The sequence below is a fragment of the Phyllostomus hastatus genome, unplaced genomic scaffold (assembly GCF_019186645.2).
Source record: "Phyllostomus hastatus isolate PE091 unplaced genomic scaffold, TTU_PhHast_1.1 phas_scaffold_216, whole genome shotgun sequence".
Lineage (NCBI taxonomy): Eukaryota > Metazoa > Chordata > Mammalia > Chiroptera > Phyllostomidae > Phyllostomus > Phyllostomus hastatus.
Window position 1 is genome coordinate 23,665,953 of NW_025334018.1, and position 22,692 is coordinate 23,688,644.

At 55.9% G+C, this 22,692-nt stretch overlaps 2 protein-coding genes across 4 annotated transcripts in view; both read left to right on the forward strand.

The window, feature by feature from the left end:
• Positions 1–22,692, forward strand: part of LOC123804533 (butyrophilin subfamily 3 member A3-like) — a 32,143-nt gene that overhangs the window by 1,998 nt on the left and 7,453 nt on the right. For 2 of the 3 annotated variants that reach the window (XM_045816894.1, XM_045816895.1), the window contains exons 3-9: positions 179–327; positions 941–1,069; positions 1,286–1,627; positions 3,273–3,554; positions 4,868–5,110; positions 5,221–5,241; positions 5,322–5,348. In XM_045816894.1, coding sequence (XP_045672850.1) covers positions 991–1,069; positions 1,286–1,627; positions 3,273–3,554; positions 4,868–5,110; positions 5,221–5,241; positions 5,322–5,348 — 994 coding nt within the window. In that variant the 5' untranslated portion in view covers positions 179–327; positions 941–990. The remainder of the gene's footprint in view (positions 1–178; positions 328–940; positions 1,070–1,285; positions 1,628–3,272; positions 3,555–4,867; positions 5,111–5,220; positions 5,242–5,321; positions 5,349–22,692) is intronic. The other variant, XM_045816897.1, reaches the window with a different exon arrangement.
• LOC123804540 (butyrophilin subfamily 3 member A3-like) lies at positions 6,971–10,419 on the forward strand. Its single transcript, XM_045816902.1, has 2 exons — positions 6,971–7,017; positions 8,824–10,419. The coding sequence occupies exons 1-2, from the start codon at positions 6,999–7,001 to the stop codon at positions 9,498–9,500; spliced, it is 696 nt and encodes a 231-aa protein (XP_045672858.1). The 5' UTR covers positions 6,971–6,998; the 3' UTR covers positions 9,501–10,419.

The following is a 22,692-nucleotide window of genomic DNA, read 5'->3' on the forward strand; positions in this document are numbered from 1 at the left end:
GCCGGGTCCCATTGAACTACAGTCTGTGTTTATGCTGGGGCGTTGCTATAGGACAGAGTGACTCCTCCAACTTCCTTCTTTCTCAAGATTGATTGACTATGTGGGGTCTTTCTGGACCCGTAGCAAGTTTAGGATTAGTCGCCCTACTTCTGAGGAGACGACCCCTGGTGTTTCACAGGCCTTGCTGGAACCTGCGTGCTGCTGTAGCCCTGAGGACACTCTGTGTGTGTGTGTGAACCCTTCCACCCGCGAGCTCGGTGTGTCCTCCCACTGATGTGTGCGCCCTCCAGGTTCCCTCCTCATCGTCTTCCAGTCGGCAGGGCACAGGTCTGTCGTTACATTATTCCTGGGTACCTTATGCTTTTTGATGAAAATGTAAATGGGATTTATAAAGTTTCTCCTTAAGATGAATCATCAGTAGGGTATAGAAGTGCAGCAGGCTTCTGATTTTGTATCTTGCAAAACATGCACGTAATTTTCAAAGTACAGGATGCAAAGGACTCTCCTGCTCTGGATGGAATGGGGGCCCCTGGGAGGGGCTGACCAGCCAGGAGGGGAGGGGTCAGGACGTCCTGGCTGCTGTGCGGAGCACGGCCAGCAGGGGGCAGCAGAGAGATTGGGGACTCAGAGCAGTGGGGCCTGCCTTCCTCAGAGGGTGATGCTGGGGGCGGGCAGCTGGCTGTGGCATGGACTGTGGGTGAGTGGGGGGATTCTGAGCACGTTCGCACAGGAGAGCCCCGCACTCCCTGGCGGAGAGGGTTCAGGTATGTGCACTACCGTTCCGTGTTTCCTGGGTGATTTCCGTGTTGGATCCAAAGTGAAGAGACTCTCCAGGAGACATTTGCAGAGGAGGCTCTCCGGTCAGCAGCCATTGTGGTTGCACCTGAATTGGCCCCTTGGAAGGCCCCGTCTCCATGTGGAATTCCCCACCTTCTCCCAGGTCCTCACTGCCACCCAGCCCCTGCTGGTGTCTCTGCACAGCAGGGAACTATGGTGAGGCGCCTGGTCCCCCGTCTGCCTGCCCTCCCTGTCTGCCTCGCCGTGGTCCAGCTGCTCAGCCCCTGCTCAGGTAGGACCTGCTCTGCGTTCGTGCATCTGAAGCCTTTACCTTGGGGCCCAGTCAGACCCCTGGGCTCCCCCCACCCCTGCAAGGCCCGTCCAGACCACACCTGTGTGAGGACTGAGTTCCTGTCTAGGTGTCCCTCCCCTCGCCCTCCCTGCTGGGGCACCCCCTGGTCCTCTGGCCCCAGCTCCCTCTGACGGAGCCCCCCCTTCTGATGACCAGCTCAGTTTGCTGTGGTTGGACCCCGTGAGCCCATCCTGGCCTTGGTGGGTGAAGACGCTGAGCTGCCCTGTCACCTGTCCCCGAAGATGAGCGCTGAGACCATGGAGCTGATGTGGGTGCGATCCAGCCCCAGGCAGGTAGTGCACACGTACGCACACGGGCAGGAAGTCGTGCCGGCAGCAGAGTATCGAGGGAGAACTTCAATTTTAAGAGAGGATGTCACTGCGGGGAAGGCTGCTCTCTGGATTCGGGACATCAGAACCTCTGACAGCGGAAGCTACCTGTGTTATTTCCAAGATGGAGATTTCTATGCAAAAGCCCAGGTGGAGCTGAAGGTTGCAGGTGAGTCTCAGGTTTGATCTGTGCTTGTTTCCTGTGGGGTCAGGGGCAGGGGCTCCAGGCCCCCCTGAGAGCTCCCCCTGCTCCTCACCAGCACCTGCCCCCCTGCCTCCCTCCCTGCTCCTCTGAGGCCTGAGACGGACCCAGGTCGCCCCTCCAGGAAGGGCTCCTCCTGCATCCAGTAAAGAGTCCCTCATGCCGCCCACCAGGTCTCAGCAGGGAAGAGGAGGTCAGGGTGGGAAGGAGAAGGAGGACACCCCCCCACAGTGGGGGGCACACAGGTGTTTGGGTTCAGCGTGTCCCAGACAGTGGCCGTGGGTCCTCCAGGTGCCCGCTGCTGTGGGTCCAGGGGGCTGAGCTGCAGGGACAACACCTGTGCTGCCCACACCCTCCAACCAAAGGCCCCGGGACACACGTGCAGTTGAACAGGGTGTGTCCATCCCTGGAGCAGTGAGGGGGGACGCACAGGGGAGGAAACCGGGGTGTCTCTGAGAGGGGGTGTCAGGGAGGATCTGGTGTGACCTCTGGGCTGTCAGGGGACTTGGGGGGATGTGGAAGCAAGGCTCTGCTCTGGGCTGGATGCTGTCAGGAAGGTGCAGGGGTGTCATGGGTCAGTCCCAGCCAGGACAGGGGAGGGAGGTCACTGCTGAGGTCTGCACACTGTTCCTGCTTCCTCTGTGCTCAGACCGACTGCTGAGTGGTCTTGACCTTGTCCTGACCCGTCCCAGTGACAGAGTGACCTTGTCTGAGGGGCTGCCCCATGAAAGTGCTCGTGTCCGGGTGTCAGGGCTGCACTTCACCTTCTCAGGACACAGCCCCACCCTGGGCTTCTGCCTGGTGGGTCCCTGGGGAGCCCGGCAGGGGATGGACTGTGGGGGGTCCTGGCTTTGTCCCTGGGGGGCCTCCTGAGCCAGACTCTGTCCCTCCCTGTGGATCACAGGTCCTTTGAGAGAGTCCTCCCCACAGGACTCTGTCCTCTCAGGTCTGTAAGGGGCTTCCCCCTGCTCCCCTTGTGTTTAGGGATTCAGTGTCAGGTAGAAAAACCCCACAGTTCCTGCCTGGGTCAGCGCTCTTCTGTGAAGTGTTCCCCTCTCCACAGTCAGGTGACAGAAACCTCCCACGGTGGAGGGGCCCCAAAGAGGCTGACACCTGCAGCATTAATTGCATCAGAGTTTCATATGGGGATACACATGTAACACACCTGGAGCAGCAATACAAGTGCACATCTTTCCCACCACACAGCAGGGCAGAGGCTCACACAGGACAGGTGTGAAGGATAGGGGCCCTGGGGTGGGACCTGCTTCAAATAAGGGGGAATTTACCTGCTTGCCCAGGGTGGAATGAGGGGCTATTCCTGGAACCAGCATGTTTGGGACATGGGGGACGGGAGGGCCTAGAAGTTTCTAAAGGGATTTAGAGGAAGCAATGTGTGCTCTGGCCCAGATCCCCCTGGATCCAGCACCAGGGTCCAGCGATGGTCAGGCAGTGGTCACACTGTGGGTCAGTCTCTCCTGCACAGCACACTCTGGGAGCAGCTCCTGGGGAATCCCTGCTGTGCTCATCCAGGGTGCGTGTGCCCCTCCCTGCTGTGGAGACCCTCACTAGTGCAGAGGGCTCCCCAGGATTCAGACTCACTGTTCCTCCCCAGCACTGGGCTCTGACCCCCACATTGAAATGAAGGGCTACGAGGCTGGAGGGATCCGTCTGGAGTGCACGTCTGCCGGCTGGTACCCGCAGCCCCAGATCCAGTGGAGAGACGCCAGGGGACACAGCTTGTCTGCTGAGGTGGCCACAGAGGCTGCAGACCCCCAGGGCCTTTATGCAGCCTCAGCCTCTGTGATCCTGGGAGGTGGCTCTGGGGAGGGCGTCTCCTGTGTCATCAGAAACCCCTTGCTGGGCCAGAAAAAGTCATCCAGGCTTTCCATCCCAGGTGAGTGCCCTGCCCACTTCCCTGGGTTCCTGGGTGCCCCCTAGGGGAAGGTGTGGTTGTCTGCTGCTGACCTGGGTCTCTGCAGGGAACAGAAGGGACAGAGCAGGGACCTGGTGCTCCTTCCCCATGAAGCTGTTTGTGTCACAGGCACCTTCTGAGCACTTCCTATGGCCACACATGGTGCCAGGGGATGGGAACTGGGGACAAATGGTCAAGGTCAGCAAAGACATGAGAAAACGGGAAAAAATATATACAATGCAAATCTTAGAAAAAGGGCTGATCTCCTTAAACTATAAAACAACCAAGTAGAACACAGCAAACAACAGGAATTATCAGTTCACAGAACAGGAAATGACGCAGGAAAAGGTGTCCGATCACACTGACTAGGGAGGTGATTCCCACCTGTGAGACTGGCAACACAGGAAAAACGAGGTGATGGTGACACATTCTGATGTCGGAATTTGTGGGAGACAGTGACTCTTAGAGGTTTGTGGCTATTGTTTGGTGGGTTTTTGGTGTCAATAAGCACAACTGCCACTGGGGGCACCAGAGCCACCTCATCCAGAGTACTCACTCAGTTATGCAAGACCCACTTCTGGGAAATTATCTGACAGATCAGCTTGCATTTGTGTGAAGTGTCTCATATAAAAGGTTATTTCCTGCACCATTAACTGTAACAACAAAGAGTCAGAGATGGTGCAAGTGCCCCCGAGGGGCCGTGTGTGCAGGGGGCGCTGCCCCGTGAGAGCAGACACAGACCTGCCCCCTGAGCTGAGGTGGGAAGGTCGCCCAGATCCGGGGGAGCAGGGAGAACACATGCAGGACTGCTGGAGTAGAGTGCTGTCTGCGGGGTGAACAAGAAAAAATAAAAAGATATTAATGTTTTTAAAATACAACCAACACTTGCATAACACTCACTAGGTGACAGGCACTGCATAAGCATTAATTTAATCCTCTTACTGAACAGAACACCAGGATCAGATGCTTAAGTCATTAGTTTAAGATCATGGAGATAGTCAGGCAGAACTGGAACCCCAACCCTCTAGTCCCAAAGTTCACAATCTTAATCCCCAGGTTATAGTGACTCAGAAGGAGATAATAAGTGGCAGAGGGAGGAGCAGTGGAGAGATTCCAATGACTTTGTATACATTCTTTTATATTCAAAATATTCCCTTGTGAGAGGCAGTTACTGCAAGACAACGCTGTTACGTGCCAGTGAAAGTTCTGGGCACTTTGGGGAGAGAACGATTGTTCTCAGTCCCCAGATACTCTGAGACCCAGGGTGGCCTTCAGCTGAGGCTCACCCTTCGCAGGCCCCTTCTTCAGGAACGCGCAGCCCTGGGTGGTGGCCCTGGGCGTGACCCTGCCGGCTCTGCTGGGGCTCCTGGCGGGGACGTGGTACTTCCTGTGGCGACAGCAGAAGAAGATCCAGGCCCTGTCCCAGGAGAAGGAGACGGAGCGAGCGGAGAAAGCAGCAGCTCAGGTGGAGAAAGCAGCAGCTCAGGTGGAGAAAGCAGCAGCTCAGGCCAAGGAGCAGCAGGAGCGAGGCGCCAAAGGTGAGGCCCCGCTGCGGGTGGTTACGACCTCCCAGGCCCACCCCGCACCACCCAGGTGGGTCCGCTAATTGATTCCCTTTAAAGGACTTTCTTTTTCTGCTTATTTCCAGAGAAGTTGCAGGACAAGCTCAGTAAGTGGTGATCCCTGGCCCACACGTCCTGGGGTCCCTGCATTACACATGTCACTGACCCCTCACCTTGTTTCCTGCAGGGTGGACTAACATCCCGTATCTACCACGTGAGTACCTGGACCTGCATCTCAGCCTCTCTGCTCCTATATTTCAGTCCCTTCCCTCCCCGCTAACCTCCCAGGGGAAGGAATGAGGACGCTGATGGGGGGACCAGGCAGTGGTCTGTCTCCGGGGAACCGGCTGCCGTCTCTCTCCACCAGGGGGCGCACAAGCAGGACACCATGGGAACCCAGAAAGGAGAGTGGGCAGGGAGGTGACTCTGTGGTTGTCCTTCCCGCCCTGATTGGTTCACAAACTCTGTAGCCCACCGAAAAGAAAGGCAGAAAGGGCAAAAAGTGTCTTAAAAACAGGAGTGGCTGTGTCAGTTGTCACGGACTTACCGTCACTGCTGAAAAAATAGTATCTGAAATTTTCCCATTACGTTAGTCCATTGTTTCCGGAGTGGGCAGGAAATAATGCAGATTGAGGGGAATGAATCCCAGCACACAGGTACACGCGTGTGTACACAGGGCAGCGTGTGCTCAGACACACCCAGGTCCTGGAGAACCTGGTCATCGCTTATATGACAGGGTCACGGTCCAGGTCCTGGAGGGGGTGTCTGACCACAGATAGTCCCAAACCCTGAATACACGAGGTTTTTCCTTTTCATGTGAAGGAAGGTTTCTTGTTGGCAAAACAGCATCACAGCATCACTGTTCTTGCACGTTGGGGTCATTAATAGGTAAAATACGGGTGACTGAACACCAGCGCTGTGACACTGTGATCATCTGTCTGTCACAGAGATGCTCCTCAGTGACTAAGGGGGGGAGGGACCCCCAGGGTGGACGTGCTGGACTCGGGGGGGATTCCTGAGGGGACAGGTCGGAGCAGACAGCAGGGGACCTCATCACAATTCAGAGTGATATGCAATTTAAAACTTATGAGTTGTTTGTTTCTGCAACTTTTATTCACTCTCCCCAACCGTGGTTGACAGAAGGTAACTGAAACTTCAGAAGCTAAAGCAGGGATGAGAGGTGACTGCTGCACAGACACGGACAGGACAGCTGTGCGGTGACCCTGGGACAGCCCGTGCAGGCTGCCTGGGGGTCCTGAGCTGCAGCTGATGGAAAGAGGAGGGGGCGCCGGGGAGGGACCAGGCAGAGGGGGAGGTGGGGGAGGGTGGGGGGGGCACACAGGAAGGTGACAGGGGGCACAAGGGAGAGAAAGGAACCGACTCAGAAAGGACAGTTCAGGTGACTGTCTGTCTCCATTGCAGGTGGGGAGCGGTCTCAGGCCTATGCAGGTGAGTGAGCCTGAGGCTCTCTGGTTTCCCGGCTCCTGTGGGGGAAGCAGGTGCAGCCTTTCCTGCTGGGGGAGGGGCCATCCCATCCAGCTCAGAGGCTCATTCTCTGTGTCTGCACCGCCCCCTCCTGTCTGGTCACTCAGAGAGGACCTTCCAGACCCAGTGTCCCCTCACCCTGCTGACACCCACGCCCACACCCGGCACAGCCTGGTCGTGTCCCCACGGCCCCAGCGTGATGGGGGAAGCCCAGCACTGGGAGAGGGTTCAGCCTGGCCCGCAGAGCTGCAGACAAGGGGAGTGGACGTTGGAGGGGACTGAGGAGAGGAGAGAGAAGAGGGCTCAGTGAGGACAGTGGGGGGGGACACAGAAAGAATGACCTTTCCTTGTCTGTGTCTCCTTCCTTCCAGAGTTGAAGATGGCCCTCTTCCAGCCTGGTGAGTGGGTCCCTCTGTGTCCCCAGGACAACCCCCGAGGGCCCCTGCTCCCTCTTTCCTCTCCAACTCTTTGACTGGGACAGTTTCTGGGTGGGTGACCTGAGGTCAGGGCCTCAAAGGTGTGCCCCACCTGCTGCCCAGAGCCCAGGGACCAGGGACAGCAGCTGTCCTGGGGTCCACAGGTCTCTGTGGGAGGCAGAGGCAGGAGGGGCAGGGCTGGAGGGAGGGGCTGCAGGGAGGGGGAGGGGGTGACCTGACCAAGCTCCTCCCCTCCTGCCCCTGTGTGTCCCCGAGTTCTGCCGTGTCCCACAGTCACTGCTGCTCTGTGAGGGCTGGGACAAGGACCGAGTGAGGTGGTGACTGTGTGTTGTCAGAACACCCACAGGAAACAGACGGCCTGTTTGAAGGGGGTGTTTGTCTGACGGTAATGACCACGGTGAGGAGAAGGTGTCTTAAGACCTAAAACCGATGCAGACAACTCCTCAGACTGTAACAGACTGTGTTGTAGGGTGATTCACTCCCAGGGGTGCAGGGTCAGAGAGGACAGAGGACCCCACAACCTGCACAGATTATTCCCTGACAACACACCCCTTACAGCACTTTCTCACACTGTGACTCGGGCACTGATGACTGACAGGAACAGGGACAAAGAATGCGGGCAGCACCAGCCACACCTCCCGGTGGTCCTGTGACAGGTGACCCTTTATCATCCACACGGTCCCCAGTGTGGAGTTGACCTCGGTGCCCCTGTCACTCTGGCTGTTACTGACAAAAGTGCTCACGGCCGTGTTTAAGGGACATGGATGACCGTCACCTGGAGGCTTTGGTGTGCTGGCTGAGGGCAGTGAGGTGGGTCAAAGGTCACAGCAGGAAGAGGTGAAGGAAATCCCTGGCACAGAGATGGGGTTGGGTGTGTTCACAGTGACAGGTGGGGTGACATTAGGGAAACCAACAAGGACATATGGGGCCCCCGGGCTCCCAGCAGTGGGGGCTGTGACCACCCCTGGGCCGAGGGCAGAGGGACAGGGAGGACTCCTTGGGGCCTGGAGGAGGCAGCTGGGGCTCGAGAGGGGGCTCCTGGGGGAGGAGCTGGGGTGGAGCATCTCCCTGGGGGTCGTGGGGGTCAGCGCTGTGCCCCCTCTCCTCCCTCCTTCCCGTGTCCAGCCTGTGCCTCCCCTTGGCCAAACCCCACAGTAACCAGAGCCCAGGGCCCAGGGGTGCTGTCCATGGAGGACTGAGTCCTGGGCTAGAGGGGGTGGGACAGGTGGGGAGTGGACCCCAGAGCACATGGGGCCCCAGCCTGGCCCCGAGCACAGGAGGGACACGGTGTCTGTTGTCACACCAGGCACTTCCTCTGTGCCCAGCCTGGGGCTCAGTATACCACCCATTTGTCCTATTCCTCCCCAGAGACCAGTGTTTTACCCCCACTTCACAGACAGGAAATTGAACTCGAGATATTCCGTAGCTGGTGTCTGAGGAAAGAGAGACTGTGCAGGAAAGGACGTCCCCCAGCTCAGGGGGCAGAGCCAGGGCTGACGTTTAATCCATGTGACTGTACAGCACAGGTGGACATGGACATTTTGGGGCAGAAACAGGAAAATGGTAGATCCCAGCCCTCCTCACCCTCCCCTTCCTCACCAAACACCAGACCCCTGCAGTGTCTTTGGCACGGGTGAGGGTCACGTCCAGGGTGGGCTGGGGACCCCAGACTGTGGGCTTGGCCTCCTGCCCAGACCCAGGCCTTGAAGGCTGAGACTCTGAGGTCCAGGCACCACGGCTGACCCCACGCCCTCTGACCCCCTGCAGCGGATGTGTTTCTGGATCCAGACACGGCGCACCCCACCCTCCTGGTTTCTGAGGACAAGAGGAGCCTGCAGCACATAGACACATGGCAGAACCTGCCAGAGAACCCCAAGAGATTTCTTTGGAATTACTGTGTGCTGGGCTGTGAGAGCTTCATATCGGGGAGACACTTCTGGGAGGTGGAGGTGGGGGACAGGGCACAGTGGTGTGTCGGGGTGTGCAGGGAGAGTGTGAGGAGGAAAGGTGTCGATAAAATGTCCCCTGAGAATGGATTCTGGACAGTGGGGCTGATTCCTGGGAAGTACCTCTGGGCTCTCACAGACCCACAGACCACACTGACCAATGTGAGCCCCCCTGAGAGGGTCGGGGTTTTCCTGGACTGTGAGCTGGGGGAGGTCTCGTTCTACAATGCCTTCAATGGGTCTCACATCTTCACCTTCCCACACACCTGCTTCTCTGGGCCTCTGAGGCCTGTTTTCTGGGTTTGGACAACTGAGCCCACTCCCTTGACCATTTGCCCAGCACAGAAAGCAGTGAGGAGGTCCCTTGTTCCTGACCCAGGGCCTGACCCTTCCCTGGAGATTCCGGTGGCCCCGTCCTCAGCTGCTGGGAATGGGGACCCTCAGGCTGAAGAATCGTCTCTGCTTCTTGCTGCCCAGCCTGGAGCTGAGGGCCCGTGAACAGCAAACCTCTCAGCGAGAAAACACTAAAAACACTGAGTGACGGGCTTCACTAACATTCAGTTTTTCCTGATGAGAGACAAGGAGAAAAGGGTACAGACTGTGAGTTAACTTTCCAAAGGTGGGTCAGCCGGGTTCAAACAACCAGAGCTGACATCTCTGGTAACTTCACAGGTACTGGGTGCTGTGCTAGCTGCTTCAGGTGAATCTCACTCATTCCCAAAATCCCTGTGAGATGTAGCTTATTTGGATACTGTGGAAACTGAGGCAGGGCCAAGTTCACTGAGGTACATAATTCACACGGAACCTAGTGCTGCTGGGAGATGGCCATCCCCTGCCCCTCCCCCTCCCTCTCGTCTCTCCCTTTGCAGCTGATTGTCCTGTTGGGCAGGGTCATGGGCAGCCCTGAGGGTCCCTCCCAGGGCACCAAGGGTAAAGGTCACTGCAGGTGACTGTGAAGGCCACACCCCACTGGGATCCTTCAAGGTCAACTGTCAGAGCCATGGTCCACCCTTCACTGACGGGCTCTGCAGGACGCCGAGGTCCAGGGGATAAACTCACAGTGACCCCATCACACAGGCTGAGAAGGGACCAGCGGCCACTCTCTGAACCAGCCCGTGACCTGTGGGCACAGAGCAGACCCCCCCTCCCACCTCCCACCTGGAGGTCCTCTGTGAGCAGGACGGTGGGGGGAGGGGACAGACAGACGTCAGTGGAAGTTTCATCACACGGTGGGACCCACGTCCAGGACATGGCGCCCACCGCTGACCACCCACTGAGGTTCCTGTCACCTGTGGGTCCTGGGGAAAGGCCCCTCTTCCTCATCATCATCGTCACTGTGACTGTTCACTGTGTGTTTCCTCGCCCTGCATGTGGGTGTCATGTCACCTGTGCTAAATAAATGTGTCAATAATTGTCACCCTTTGACAGAGTTCTTTCTGGATGTAACCCCATGGATGACTCACCAGGTTCAGAGTTTACCTCCTGGGCACATTGTTTCCCAACTTTATTGGGTTAACTTTCTATTTTTGCTGTAATAGTATAAATTTCATGACCTAATACAACACAAATCTGTTATCTCATAATTCTCTGGGTCAGAATCCAGCACGGCTCTCGCCAGACTGTGTTTAAGGTGTCTGCCGGCTGCTCTTTCTTTTTTGTTTGTTTGTTTGTTTGTTTGTTTGTTGTTTTGGGGGTGACCCAGGGACCAGTCTGCGTTGCTGACTCTGGCTGCTGGCAGAGCTGAGTTCCCTGCAGTGACGGGACCCAGGTGGCCCCTCTTGCTGCTGTCAGAAGAGCTGAGACCCTCCAGGCTGGGAACGTCTGGGGTAGTTCTCGCAGGGACAGATGTGAGGGAACAAGTCAGGTGAAGGGAATGACATGGGGACAGGGTCCCAGGGGTGGAGTCACTGCTGGTGGGGCCCTTGCTCGTGCGCTACCTGCAGTGTCCAGTGGAGACAGTGCCGAGGACGAACAACCTTTGTGAGCAGGGGAGGGTGGCCCTGCTCCTTCACAATGTCACAGCCCAGGACAGCGCCATCCACCACTGTCATTTCCAACCAGCCACATCCTGAGATGAGGCCATCATGTGCCTGATGGGGGCAGGTCCCTTGTTTCTCTTTGGTGACTTTTTCACTGTGTGACCCTTGGGGATCGTTTCTCTCTGCACTTCAGGCCCCCCACAGACCAGCAGATGTTTGTCTAGGATCCCATGTAACCTGGTTGGGGGGCCTCCCCCTGCATGAGGGCTGAGTGAGTGGATCGAGTCCTGAGAAGCACAGTGAGCTCAGTGGGGCCGTGAGCAGGGGAGACGGTGGAACCCCACGGAGTAGCCCTGCTGCTGCTCAGAGATCTCCAAGGGTCCTTGACTGCCATGTGCATTAGAAATAGACATTTTAGACATGTTTGTCACAGGCCCGGGGCCCAAGCCCCTCACTGAGATGAAGGGCCAGGAGGATTGGGGTGTACAGCTGGAGTTCACCTCCACAGGGAGGTATCCAGAGCCCCGCACAGTGTGGGGGATCCCTATGGTGAGCTCATGCCCGCCCTGGAGGAGGCTCACACCAATGACACACACGGCCTCTGCAGGGTCACCATGGCCGTGACCATCAGGGACAGCTCTGTGAGGACAAGCCCTGCTCTGTCAACAACACCTGCTGGGCCAGGAGAGGGGCTCTGGGGTCTTCCTTCCAGGTCAGCTCCCTGCCCTCTGGGGGCCCAGCCTGTGGACACAGGACCCTCAGCAGACAGTTGGGAGCCTGAGTGGGGCTGGGGGAGGGGCGGGGCTGGGAGGGTCCTGGGCCCTGAGGAGCTCAGGCTACAGCTGAGCTGAGGCCTCCCCTCCTCACAGGGGGCATCACAGAGTCTCCCATCCCAGGAGGAGGAGCCTCGTCTCTGAGGATAAATCTGATCATTTTTCCCTGTTACTGTTCTGATGCTGCAGCTACAGTTGTGTGTTCAGAACAATCACACACTGTGCACAGTGTGCATGCAGGGGGCTTTCTTGTCCTCTTGGTGCTGATGCTGAAGCCTCCCCTCCTGCTCATGGAGTTTTCCAAAGATGGAACTGGGATAGTCAGTATCTACAGACACTCATAAAGTCATTCAACAAACACTTCACAAGGATCACATATGTTCTAGGCACTGTTCTAGAAACAAGAGATAAATCAGTAAAGAAAATGCATAAGGATCCCTTCCCTCATGGGGCTCCCCATCTAGAAATCAGAGACTAATCTATAAAACAACTAAAGGCAGGAGTAAAATAATTGATTAAACTAATATATTAGAGTGTGAGATGTGCTATAGAAAAATTAATTGGGAATGGATATATGTGGAGGCTAGAGGCAGGGGAGCGGTGATGGAACTGGAAAGGTGAGGGGAGGCTCCTGTGAGAAGGGACAACAGGGCACGTGAGGGGTGAGCACCAGGGAGCAGGAGGGCAGGGGCCAGGGGCCTGAGGCAGCAGCACGTCTGGCAGTTTCTAGGAACCCGGGAGGCAGGTGTGGGGGGAGGGACTGAGTGCAGGGAGAAGGGGAGGAGGGGGGTGCGGACCTGGAAGGGGCCCAGACCAGATGGGGTGAAGCAGGCCCCAGGGGGCCTGTGGTGGAGTCTCTGTGAGACAGGAGCCAGGGCAGGGACTGGAGCAGAGGCCGGAAGGAGGGGGTTGCAGTGACCAGGCCCCAGTGAGGGCGGCTCAGCGGGGACGGTGACGGTTGTGGGTTTTCAGTCATCGGGTCCTTCCCACTGGGACTGCAGGTGCTGCTGCTCCTCTGTCTCCCCAGCCCTGACAGGTGACAAACCTAGAACTACTTAGTAACCAGCTGACGGCTTCTGTTTGAGGGAAAACCGTCCATGGACTGGGGGCTGCAGGGCCTCGCCCAGGAGGGAGCCTCCCCCTGAGGGATTTGGGGTGACAGGAAGGGGTGCAGAGGCAGAAAGGGCCTGTCTGGGGGGCGGGGTGTCCTGGCCAGGCATCTGCTCCTGTGTGTGTGGCGGGGCAGGTGAGTGGCTGAGCTGCTGGGAGGGTTGCCCTGGGCGTCTGTCTGTTTCCCTGACAACGGGGTGTTTCCAGCGCGCCCAGCAGACGTCAGCGTGGGTGTGTTGTGTGGGCCACAGGGGCGGCCTCTGCTCTGTGGGTCACGTGTGTGAGTTGTCTGTACCAGCCCCCAGCCGCGGCCCCCGCTGTGGTTCCTGCGAGGGAAGAGGACGGAGCAGGGACCTGAGCGAGCTCCTCAGAGGTGCACCCAGGGGTGCTCTCGCCTGGGTCTCCCTGGTCTCACTGACTGGGACTTTTCCAGTCTTCCTTCCAGAAGGAGTCTTCATCCCCAGCCCCCCTGCCTGGACAGTGGCCCTGGCGGTCCTCCCCCCGCTCTGCTCCTCCTCATCACGTCGGGGTCGGATCCGCAGGCACCTGCTTCTCTGTTTCCGGGCCTGGACCTGCCTTCCCGGTGCCCGACTCAGTTGGACGTCGTCCTCGCCGCAGTGGAGACGAGCGTTGCTGGGCGGCCCCTCCCTGTGGGCTCACAACACACACACACACACACACACACACTCACGTGCAGAGCAGGGGACCTTACCTACAGCACAGCTTTCTCTAGTGAAAATGGACCTTTCTGAGTATATTGACCCATTTCACACCCATTTCCCTCCCAGCGCCACCCACAGGTCTGGGTGAGAACTGCGCCTGGGACCCCGGATCCCGGGAAACTCCAAAGAGGTGAGAAACCATCTGCCCAGAAGCTGCCATCTGGTTGGGAACCAGGTGGCTTCTCTGTGTCAGAGAAACCGGGGTGCTCCCGACAAGACTGGAATGTGTCCCTCCTCCTGATTCGACTTCTAGCAGCAAAGCTTTCGGTGGATGAATCTGTGGGTGATACAGCAGGGGCCCTCAGAGAAGGGCCCCCACCCCCCCACTCTGTGGCTGCAGCCTGAGCTGGGCAGGAAAGTCACTCCCTGTCCCCTGTGGGGTTGGCTGGGAGGGACGCGCCTGTCGCCCCGGCCTGACCACGGGCAGGGAGAGCTCTCGTGCAGCCCCAGTGCTCTGCGCCGCAGGGGCCCGGCTCCCACTGCATTTACCCTCTGAGCCAACTGCCTGCCTTTCCGCAGCTTCCTGCCGGCGCCCACGGTCCCGGCCGATTCCACAGCAACAGTGACCCCCAGACTGGGGGGCAGGGAGGGGATCTGCTCCGTGCAAACCAGCTCCACTGGGACGGAGCAGGGACGTGGGAACGGGGCTGTGGGACTGTCCTGGACACAAGAGGCCCAGGGCCCAGACCACTGAGTGACTGGACAGCTGCCCCCAGTCAGCTCTGCGCCGCTGCTCTGCCCTGGGAGAAATGTGCCCCCTCTGCTCCAGGTTCAGTCCCAGGTGGGAAGAGAAACTGCGTCTCTGACACAGAGGGGAGGGGCCTTACAAGTCCAGGAGTCCCTGTCCCTAGATTCTAGCCCTGATTGGCCCACCCTCATGCAAATGAGGACTCCAAATTCTTACTGTTTGATTGGTCCAAAAGTCACTTTCTTGTTTGAGCTGCTCTGATTGGCCCGACCTGCACACCTGTCCTTGGAAGGCTAAAGCCTGAGTCTTATTGCTTGAAGTGGGCTTCTGGGAGGTTTCTGCAGAAGGGCGGGCTCACTGGGAAAAATCACGTGTGGGAAGCGTCAGTGCAAAGGTGGGCAGACCAGTGCAGGCCTCTCTGTGAAGTCTAGTTTGCCTGAGGGACCCTGTGCAGAAATGGCTCCTGGGCTGTGTGTTTCAAAATGTGAGCCCAGTTACTCACCAAGACGCCTTGTTAGGGGTGGCTTTATTTCTCAGGGTTCACACTGCCATCTTGAAGGGATTCATGGAATCCCACTTCCTACAGGTCCCCAAGAATGACAGTCTCCTGCTGTGGCATCAGCAGTGAAGCCAGAACCTCTGTCATCAGATGCCAGGGGACCAAGGGAAGGGGCCTGAGTGGGTGCTTGTCCTGTGTCAGGCTATGGGGAGCTTCCTGCTGACAGAACATTGGAGGTGGCCTTGATCTTGGAGGAGGGGCCAGGGACCCTGGTCAGACCATCTGTAAAAGGAGGGAGACTAGACATTTAGAAGCGAGGGATACCCACTGAGTGTTTTGAAATTACGACTGAAAATTACTCCTACATCCACGTTTTAAACACAGCTTCGGTGCCTCATGCATTTCAGGACTGTGTTCTCCGTGACAGGTGTGTGTGGACACTCCCAGGGGAAGGTGTGCTGATGCTCCCAGCTTACTTTAAAAGGCTCCAGATAAATAAGTGCAGGGGCATCAACAGAAGGATGCATGATTATGAAGTAAGTGTCTATTATAAACGTGCACTGTGGACTCTCAACAGCAGGTGTGCAGAGACCTGGATGTGGGCAGACTGACAGCTGTCAGAAGGGAGGGGTGGGGGGCTGAGTGGGAGAAGGTGAAGGAATGAGCCAGACACACACACACACACACACACACACACACACACACACACCTGTGTGGTGATAGCCAGGGGGGAGGGGTGGGTAGAAGTGGGCAAAGGGGCAAAAAATGGGGACAGAAATGGACTTTCCTTGCAATGACAGGTGCACAAACCAGTGAGCAGATGAAGTTTTACTGGGCTGTACACTTCACACCTGTATGGCTTCGTGAATCAATATCACCCGAATACATTCAAATTTTAAAACTATAGTACAATTTAAAAAAGGAAAAAGAGAAACTAGTAAAGAACAAGCAGTAGGCACATTCAGTAGTCACTGAAACATTCTTTCAACTGTGCTCTGTGTTTGTAATATTCCCCACAAACTGCTGACGGAGGGGGTGGGGCGGGAAGAACCGTGTTCTGCTGCTGATAACAGAGACCAGAGGTGCCCGGGGCTTCAACTAAACACGGGTTCACGTTCCTCTCACGGGAGATGACCCCAGAGGGTGGCGGTCCAGGGCTGGTGTGAGAGCTCAGAGAGGCATCCACGCCCCAGCCTCCACCTGTCTCCATTCTCTGCCCTCTCAGTGTGTGTGGCTTCCATCCCCAGGTGGCCTCTTGGTGACAAGATGGCTGCTGAGCTCCAGGTCCAGAGACGGTGTCCACCCAAGAGGAAGGAGGGAGTGGGAGGAGTGTGGAACTCTCTGGAGAAACACAACCAACAACTTCAACCTGCAAACCATCGGCTCAAACTTAGTCCCTAGAATTCAGGGGTGTCAAACTCATTTTCACCAGGGGCCACATCAGCCTCACAGTTGCCTTCAAAGGGCGGAATGTAATTTTAGGACTGTATAAATGTAACTACTCCTTAACTAGGGGCCAAGAGCTTGGTGCTGCCGCTGGGGAGGAACTAGCTGCTGGGCCGGATACAACAAAGTGGAGGGGGGGCCAGATTTGGTCCTCGGGCCTTGTGCTTGTCTCCTGTGCCCTAGATACTCCCGTCATCCAGAGGGGGGCACATGCAGTACCCTCCCCCCAGAAACAAGGTCTGTTCACTGAGAAGCAGCAGGGAACAGATGGGGCACAAGGGAGCAGCCACCTCCACCCCAGAACCCACATTCACACGATGGAATGCATCACAGTCCATCAGCCACGGTCACACTCAGGCCCTGGGGGCTCAACTCACAGCCTTGAGACCTAAACACAGTGTCTCTGGAGGCCCCAGGCCACAGGTAGACCCTGCTGGTCCCCAAGTCCCCTGACAGACACACTCACATCCTCTCCCGTCCAACCTCAGAGAACACAGACCCTGCAGCAGAGAGAAGTGAGCACACCTGAAACCCAGGTGCAGCTCAGATGAGGGGCAGAGGGTGGATGGACCCTCTCAGCAACGCCCCCATGAACCTTCCCTGGAAAACCTGGAACCTGCCCATCGGGCCCCTGACAGCACCGCCCGTGGGAACCTGAACACGGTGCTGCCTGGGAGTGGATCTGAGACCTGAGTGTCACAGGGGCCAGGACAGGTGGGGGGCCTGCCCTCTCTCTGTCACACCTGCACGGGGCTCTGCTGTCAAAGACGTTAGCCAACGACCACAGTGACCCTGTAACTCCTGCACCCTCCTCTGCTCCCACACTGCCCTCTGCTGCTCTGTCCTGGTTCCTCTGCTGAACACACTGTGACACAAGTGACATGAAGCAGGTGTGTACAGTGAGGTACTGCTCACACCCACCCACACCCAGGACTGATTCACGCAGGTGACCACACAGAGAGACCCAGAGGGTGGGAGTCAGGGCTGGAGCTGGTCTGCACTGCCCCATCCAACACGGGGTCCTGCTTCATGCCAACCTTGCCCACTGGTTTCTGCCCAGCAACTGATGAGACACAAGGCTCTAAGCCAATCACAGAACAAGGGTTTTCAAAGAGGGACTTTGCCCCTTTCCCTGGGTGAGCACTCTTTCTTTAACCCACCCTTTCATCCATATCAGAGACTCACCTATAATAAAGAGCCCTGGAGTACCTTTGCTCTGTGATTTCCATCTGGGAGTGTCAAGGTTAATTGGGGGCAGTTGGTGAAAGCCAGGGCCCCAGGGCCCTTTAGGAGAAAGGCTGAGGCGCTGGGGGAGCCTGCAGGGGGTCCCTCAGCCAGAGAAGGAGTGTGGGGCTGTGAGCCTGCAGGTGAGGGCACAGGGAGACCACGGAGCAGGGCAGGTAAGGTCTGCACTGGGACACCTGTGGGAGGGAGACAACGGGAACCAGGGAGCTGGACACCTGCCCGTCCCTGGGAACTTCCTGTGGTCAGAGAGGGGCAAGGCCCCTCACAGTCTCTCCTGTTCGTCTGTGGGAATGTGTTCTAGGAGATTCCAGAAGAGAGGTTGACACCAAACCCAGGTTCGCCTTCCTGCTGTTTGAAAGCCAATAATGGAGAGACAGGGACTGGTGGGAGGAAAGTAGGTCCATTCAAGGGCCTGCAGCTGGAGAAGATGGGGGTCCCTCCTGACAAAGAAATCTGAACAATGGACACAGGCAGGGGTCTTGTAAACAGAGAGAAGGAAGGAAAACAAAAACCCAAGAAAGACATGGAAAGGAGGGTGTTGAGAGTTCTGCATGGAGGGGACAAGTGCAAACAACACAGTCTGTTCAGGTTCCTGGTCAAGGTCAGCAAATCTCCCAGAGCTGAATGTCTGAGGGTGGACTGAGCTCCTTCTGAAGTTAGTGTCTGGAATTCCTCAGCAAACTGGCTGTTTATCTGAGTCACATATAAGTGAGCAGGTCATCATTTACAGAAATAATGTGGAAAGAATAGTGGGGTGGGTTACCAGGTGTGTGCCTTAAAGATTAATTGTATAACCCTGGCCAGTGTGGCTTAGTTGGTTGGAGCATCGTCCCACACACCAAAAGGCTGGGGGTTCGGTTCCTGGTCAGGGCACAAACCCAGGTGTTGGGTTCCATCCCCTGAATATGCAGCCCAGGAGGGGCAGCCAACTGATGTGTCTCTCTCATGTCCATGTTCCTCTCTCCCGCCCACTCTCTTTGTCTATTTATCTCCTACTCCTCCTCCACCCTTCCTCCCCCTCTAGAAGTAATGAAGGAAAATGTCCTTGTGTGAGGATATAATAAAGATGTATGTGTAAAGAAGATTGTTAAAGACATACTTGTGATATAGAACAATCTGCAGCATCCACACACACAACGGTTGAGGAATGCAGAACTACACAGTGTCTGACCACAGAGGGGGTTCCAGTCCGTGTGTCTGTGGGCCGTCTGTACTTCCTCTCTGGAGAAATGTCCATTCAGGCCCACAGCTCATTTTCTAAATCAGATTGTGTGGTTTTATGGTGTTTGGTTGTCTGAGTTATTTTTGAATTTTGAATATTAAACACAGTTTAAAAAGTGGGTCCTATTACAATCTGCTTTTTATTTTATTTGTTTAGTTTACATTTCCATTTATTTATGTTTAGAGAGAGGGAAAGGGAGGGAAAAAGAGAGGGAGAGAGACATTGAAGGGCAAGAGAAACATCAATCAGTTGCCTCTCAGGTGCTCCCTACCAGGGACCTGGCCAGCACCCCAGGCCTGTGCCCTCCCTGGGAATCGAACTGGCAACCTTTAGGGTTTCAGGCTGGCACTCAACACACTGAGCCGCACAGTTAAGAGCTAAACACTTTTTTAATTGTATTATTGGCAAATATCTTCTTCATTTACTACATGGTGTTTTCATTTTGTTGGTGGTTTCCTGTGCTGGGCAAACACTTGTTACTTTGGGATGGTCTCATTCATGTATTTGTTCATGTTTTATCCTTGCCCAAGGGGACATGCCCAAAAAGACATTGCAAAGAGTGATGTTAGAGAATTCACTACGTACATTTTCATCCAGTTTTGTGGTTTCAGATTTTACATTTAAATCTTTCATTTTTATTCTGTGTTCTTCTTCGTACTTGGTTTAGAAAGGGATGCAGTCACACCCTTTTGCTCGTATCCGTCCAGGCCTGTGAACAGCATGCTGGAGAGGTTCTCTTCACCTCAGACCGATTGCCCACAGAGGCGAGGACTCGCTGCTGGCTCTCTGGTCTGTCCCATTGACTTTGGTGACTGCTGTCCTGCCAGGTCCTGCTGTCTCTTCAGTGCAGACGTGTGACGTCCCTGTCCTGTCAGGGAGTGTGACACCACCGACTTCGTTCTGTCTCAGGGGTTTCTCTGGCTGTTCAGAGTGTTTTGTGTTTCCACATGCATTTTAGGGTTAGTTGTTGTACTTCTGAGAAGTAGGTCGTTGGTACTTTAGTAGGGATTGCACTGCATCTGTGTGTTGCCTTAGGCAGTGCAGACATTGGAACAATATGAATCCTTCCCAACATCAGCACACTGTATGTCCCCACTTATTTGTGTTTCCTCAGTTTCTGTCCTCATTGTCCTACAGTTGTCAGTGTACAGGTCTGTCACTCTTCACTTACATTGAATCCTAGGTATTTTGTCCTTTTGGATGATATTGAAAATGGGATTTGAGGAATGTCTCATTCTGAATATTCAGTATTGCTGTGTAGAGATGCAGTGGGTTTATGCTTTTATATCCTGCAGTGTGACTCCATCCATACTAGTTCTAATAGTTGTTTGGGGTTGTTTTTTTTTTTTGGTGGAGTTCTCAGGCTTTTCTCTATTTTGTATTATGCCATCTGCAAATCATGAGAATTTTACTTTTTCCTCTCTGATTTGTATAATATTTATTTCTCTGTCCTGTCTGATCAGTGTGGCTAGGACTCCCAACTCTGTCCTGAATGGAAGTGGTCACTGTGGGCATCTGTTTCTTCTTCCTGATCCACAGGAACAGCCTTCAGCTTTGCACCACTGAGATTGTGTGGGTTGTTGGTTTAGGAATCATGCTTTTTAATGAATAGGGTTTCTATATATTTGTGAAAAAAAATTGGTTGCAGTTTGGGTACTTAAATTGTATCTATACTTTGCTATTACAGATTTTACCATGATGAACACACTTAAATATAAACCTTTGTGATAATGCCCGATTTTTTTCTTTGAGACTAAATCTTTCAAATGAAAAACATTTTAAAGCCATTCTGTATGTGTGTATATATATTCAAAATACATTGAGAAATATTTACACTCATATAAAGGAAAGTCTATGATTTCCATTATATTATAAGTTATAAATATTTTATTCTATTATTATTACTATAAATAATATTTTGGTCATTTTATACTTGTCTGTGATCAGGAATAAAAAAAACAATAAATATTTCCAGAAATAAGTGGAAATACATCTCACACTGTGAAAACTTTTAACATTTAAAACATTCCGATAATTGTAAAAGTACAGGGTGCAAAGGACTCCCCTTCTGCTCTGGGTGGAAGGGAGCCCCTGGGAGGGGCTGAGCAGCCGGGAGGGGAGGGGTCAGGACGTCCTGGCTGCTGTGCGGAGCACGGCCTGCAGGGGGCAGCAGTGGGAGCGGGAACTAGGAGCAGTGCTGCCTGCCTCCCTCACAGGGTGATGCTGGGGGCGGGCACCTGGCTGTGGCAGGGAAGTGTGGGTGAGTGGAGGGATTCTGAGCACGTTTCTGAAAGGAGACCCAAGGATTTCCTGCTGGTGAGGGTGAAGGTGCTTCCATTATGGTTCTGTGTTTCATGGGTGATTTCCACGTTGAGATCGAAGGTGAAGAGACTCCCCAGGGGACATGTGCAGACCAGGCTCTCCCGTCAGCAGCGATCACTGTTGTGCCCCCTGCCGGCCCTGGGGAGGCCGCGTCTCCATGTGGAATTCTCCGCCTTCTCCCAGGTCCTCACTGCCACCCAGCCCCTCCTGGCGTCTCTCTCTGCCCAGCAGGGAACGATGGTGAGGCGCCTGGTCCCCCGTCTGCCTGCCCTCCCTGTCTGCCTCGCCGTGGTCCAGCTGCTCAGCCCCTGCTCAGGTAGGACCTGCTCTGCGTTCGTGCATCTGAAGCCTTTACCTTCGGGCCCAGTCAGAACCCTGGACGCCCCCCCCCCACCCCCTGCAAGGCCCATCCAGACCCACCTGTGTGAGGACTGAGTTCCTGTCTAGGTGTCTCTCCCCTCGCCCTCCCTGCTGGGGCACCCCCTGGTCCTCTGGCCCCAGCTCCCTCTGACGGAGCCCCCCCTTCTGATGACCAGCTCAGTTTGCTGTGGTTGGACCCCCCGAGCCCATCCTGGCCATGGTGGGTGAAGACGCTGAGCTGCCCTGTCACCTGTCCCCGGAGATGAGCGCTGAGACCATGGAGCTGATGTGGGAGCGATCCCAGCCCCAGGCAGGTAGTGCACACGTACGCACACGGGCAGGAGGACACGCCGGCAGCAGAGTATCGAGGGAGAACTTCGATTTTAAGAGAGGACATCACTGCGGGGAAGGCTGTTCTCCAGATTCTCGACCTCAGAGCCTCTGACAGCGGAACCTACCTGTGTTATTTCCAAGATGGAGATTTCTATGCAAAAGCCCAGGTGCAGCTGCAGGTGGCAGGTGAGTCAGGCTGGACTGTGCTTGTTTCCTGTGGGGTCAGGGGCAGAGGCTCCAGGCCCACCTGAGAGCTCTCTCTGCTCCTCACCAGCACCTGCCCGCCCCGCCTCCCTCCCTGCTCCTCTGAGGCCCGAGACAGACCCAGGTCGTCCCCCAGGAAGGGCTCCTCCTGCATCCAGTAAAGAGTCCCTCACGCCGCCCACTGGGTCTCAGCAGGGAAGTGGAGGTCGGGGACGGGAAGGAGGAGGAGACCCCCCCACAGTGGGGAGGGCACACAGGTGTTTGGGTTCAGCGTGTCCCAGACAGTGGCCGTGGGCCCCCCAGGTGCCCGCTGCTGTGGGTCCAGGGGGCTGAGCTGCAGGGACAACACCTGTGGTGCCCACTCCCTCCAACCAAAGGCCCCGGGACACACGTGCAGTTGAACAGGGTGTGTCCATCCCTGGAGCAGTGAGGGGGATGCACAGGGGAGGAAACCGGGGTGTCTCAGAGAGGGGGTGTCAGGGAGGACTTGGTGTGACCTCTGGACTATCAGGGGACTTGGGGGTGTGTGGAAGCAGGGCTCTGCTCTGGGCTGGATGCTGTCAGGAAGGTGCAGGGGGTGTCATGGGTCACTCCCAGCCAGGACAGGGAGGGTGGTCACTGCTGAGGTCTGCACACTGTTCCTGCTTCCTCTGTGCTCAGACCGACTGCTGAGTGGTCTTGACTTTGTCCTGACCCGTCCCAGGGACAGAGTGACCTTGTCTGAGGTGCTGCCCCGTGAAAGTGCTCGTGTCCGGGTGTCAGGGCTGCACTTCACCTTCTCAGGACA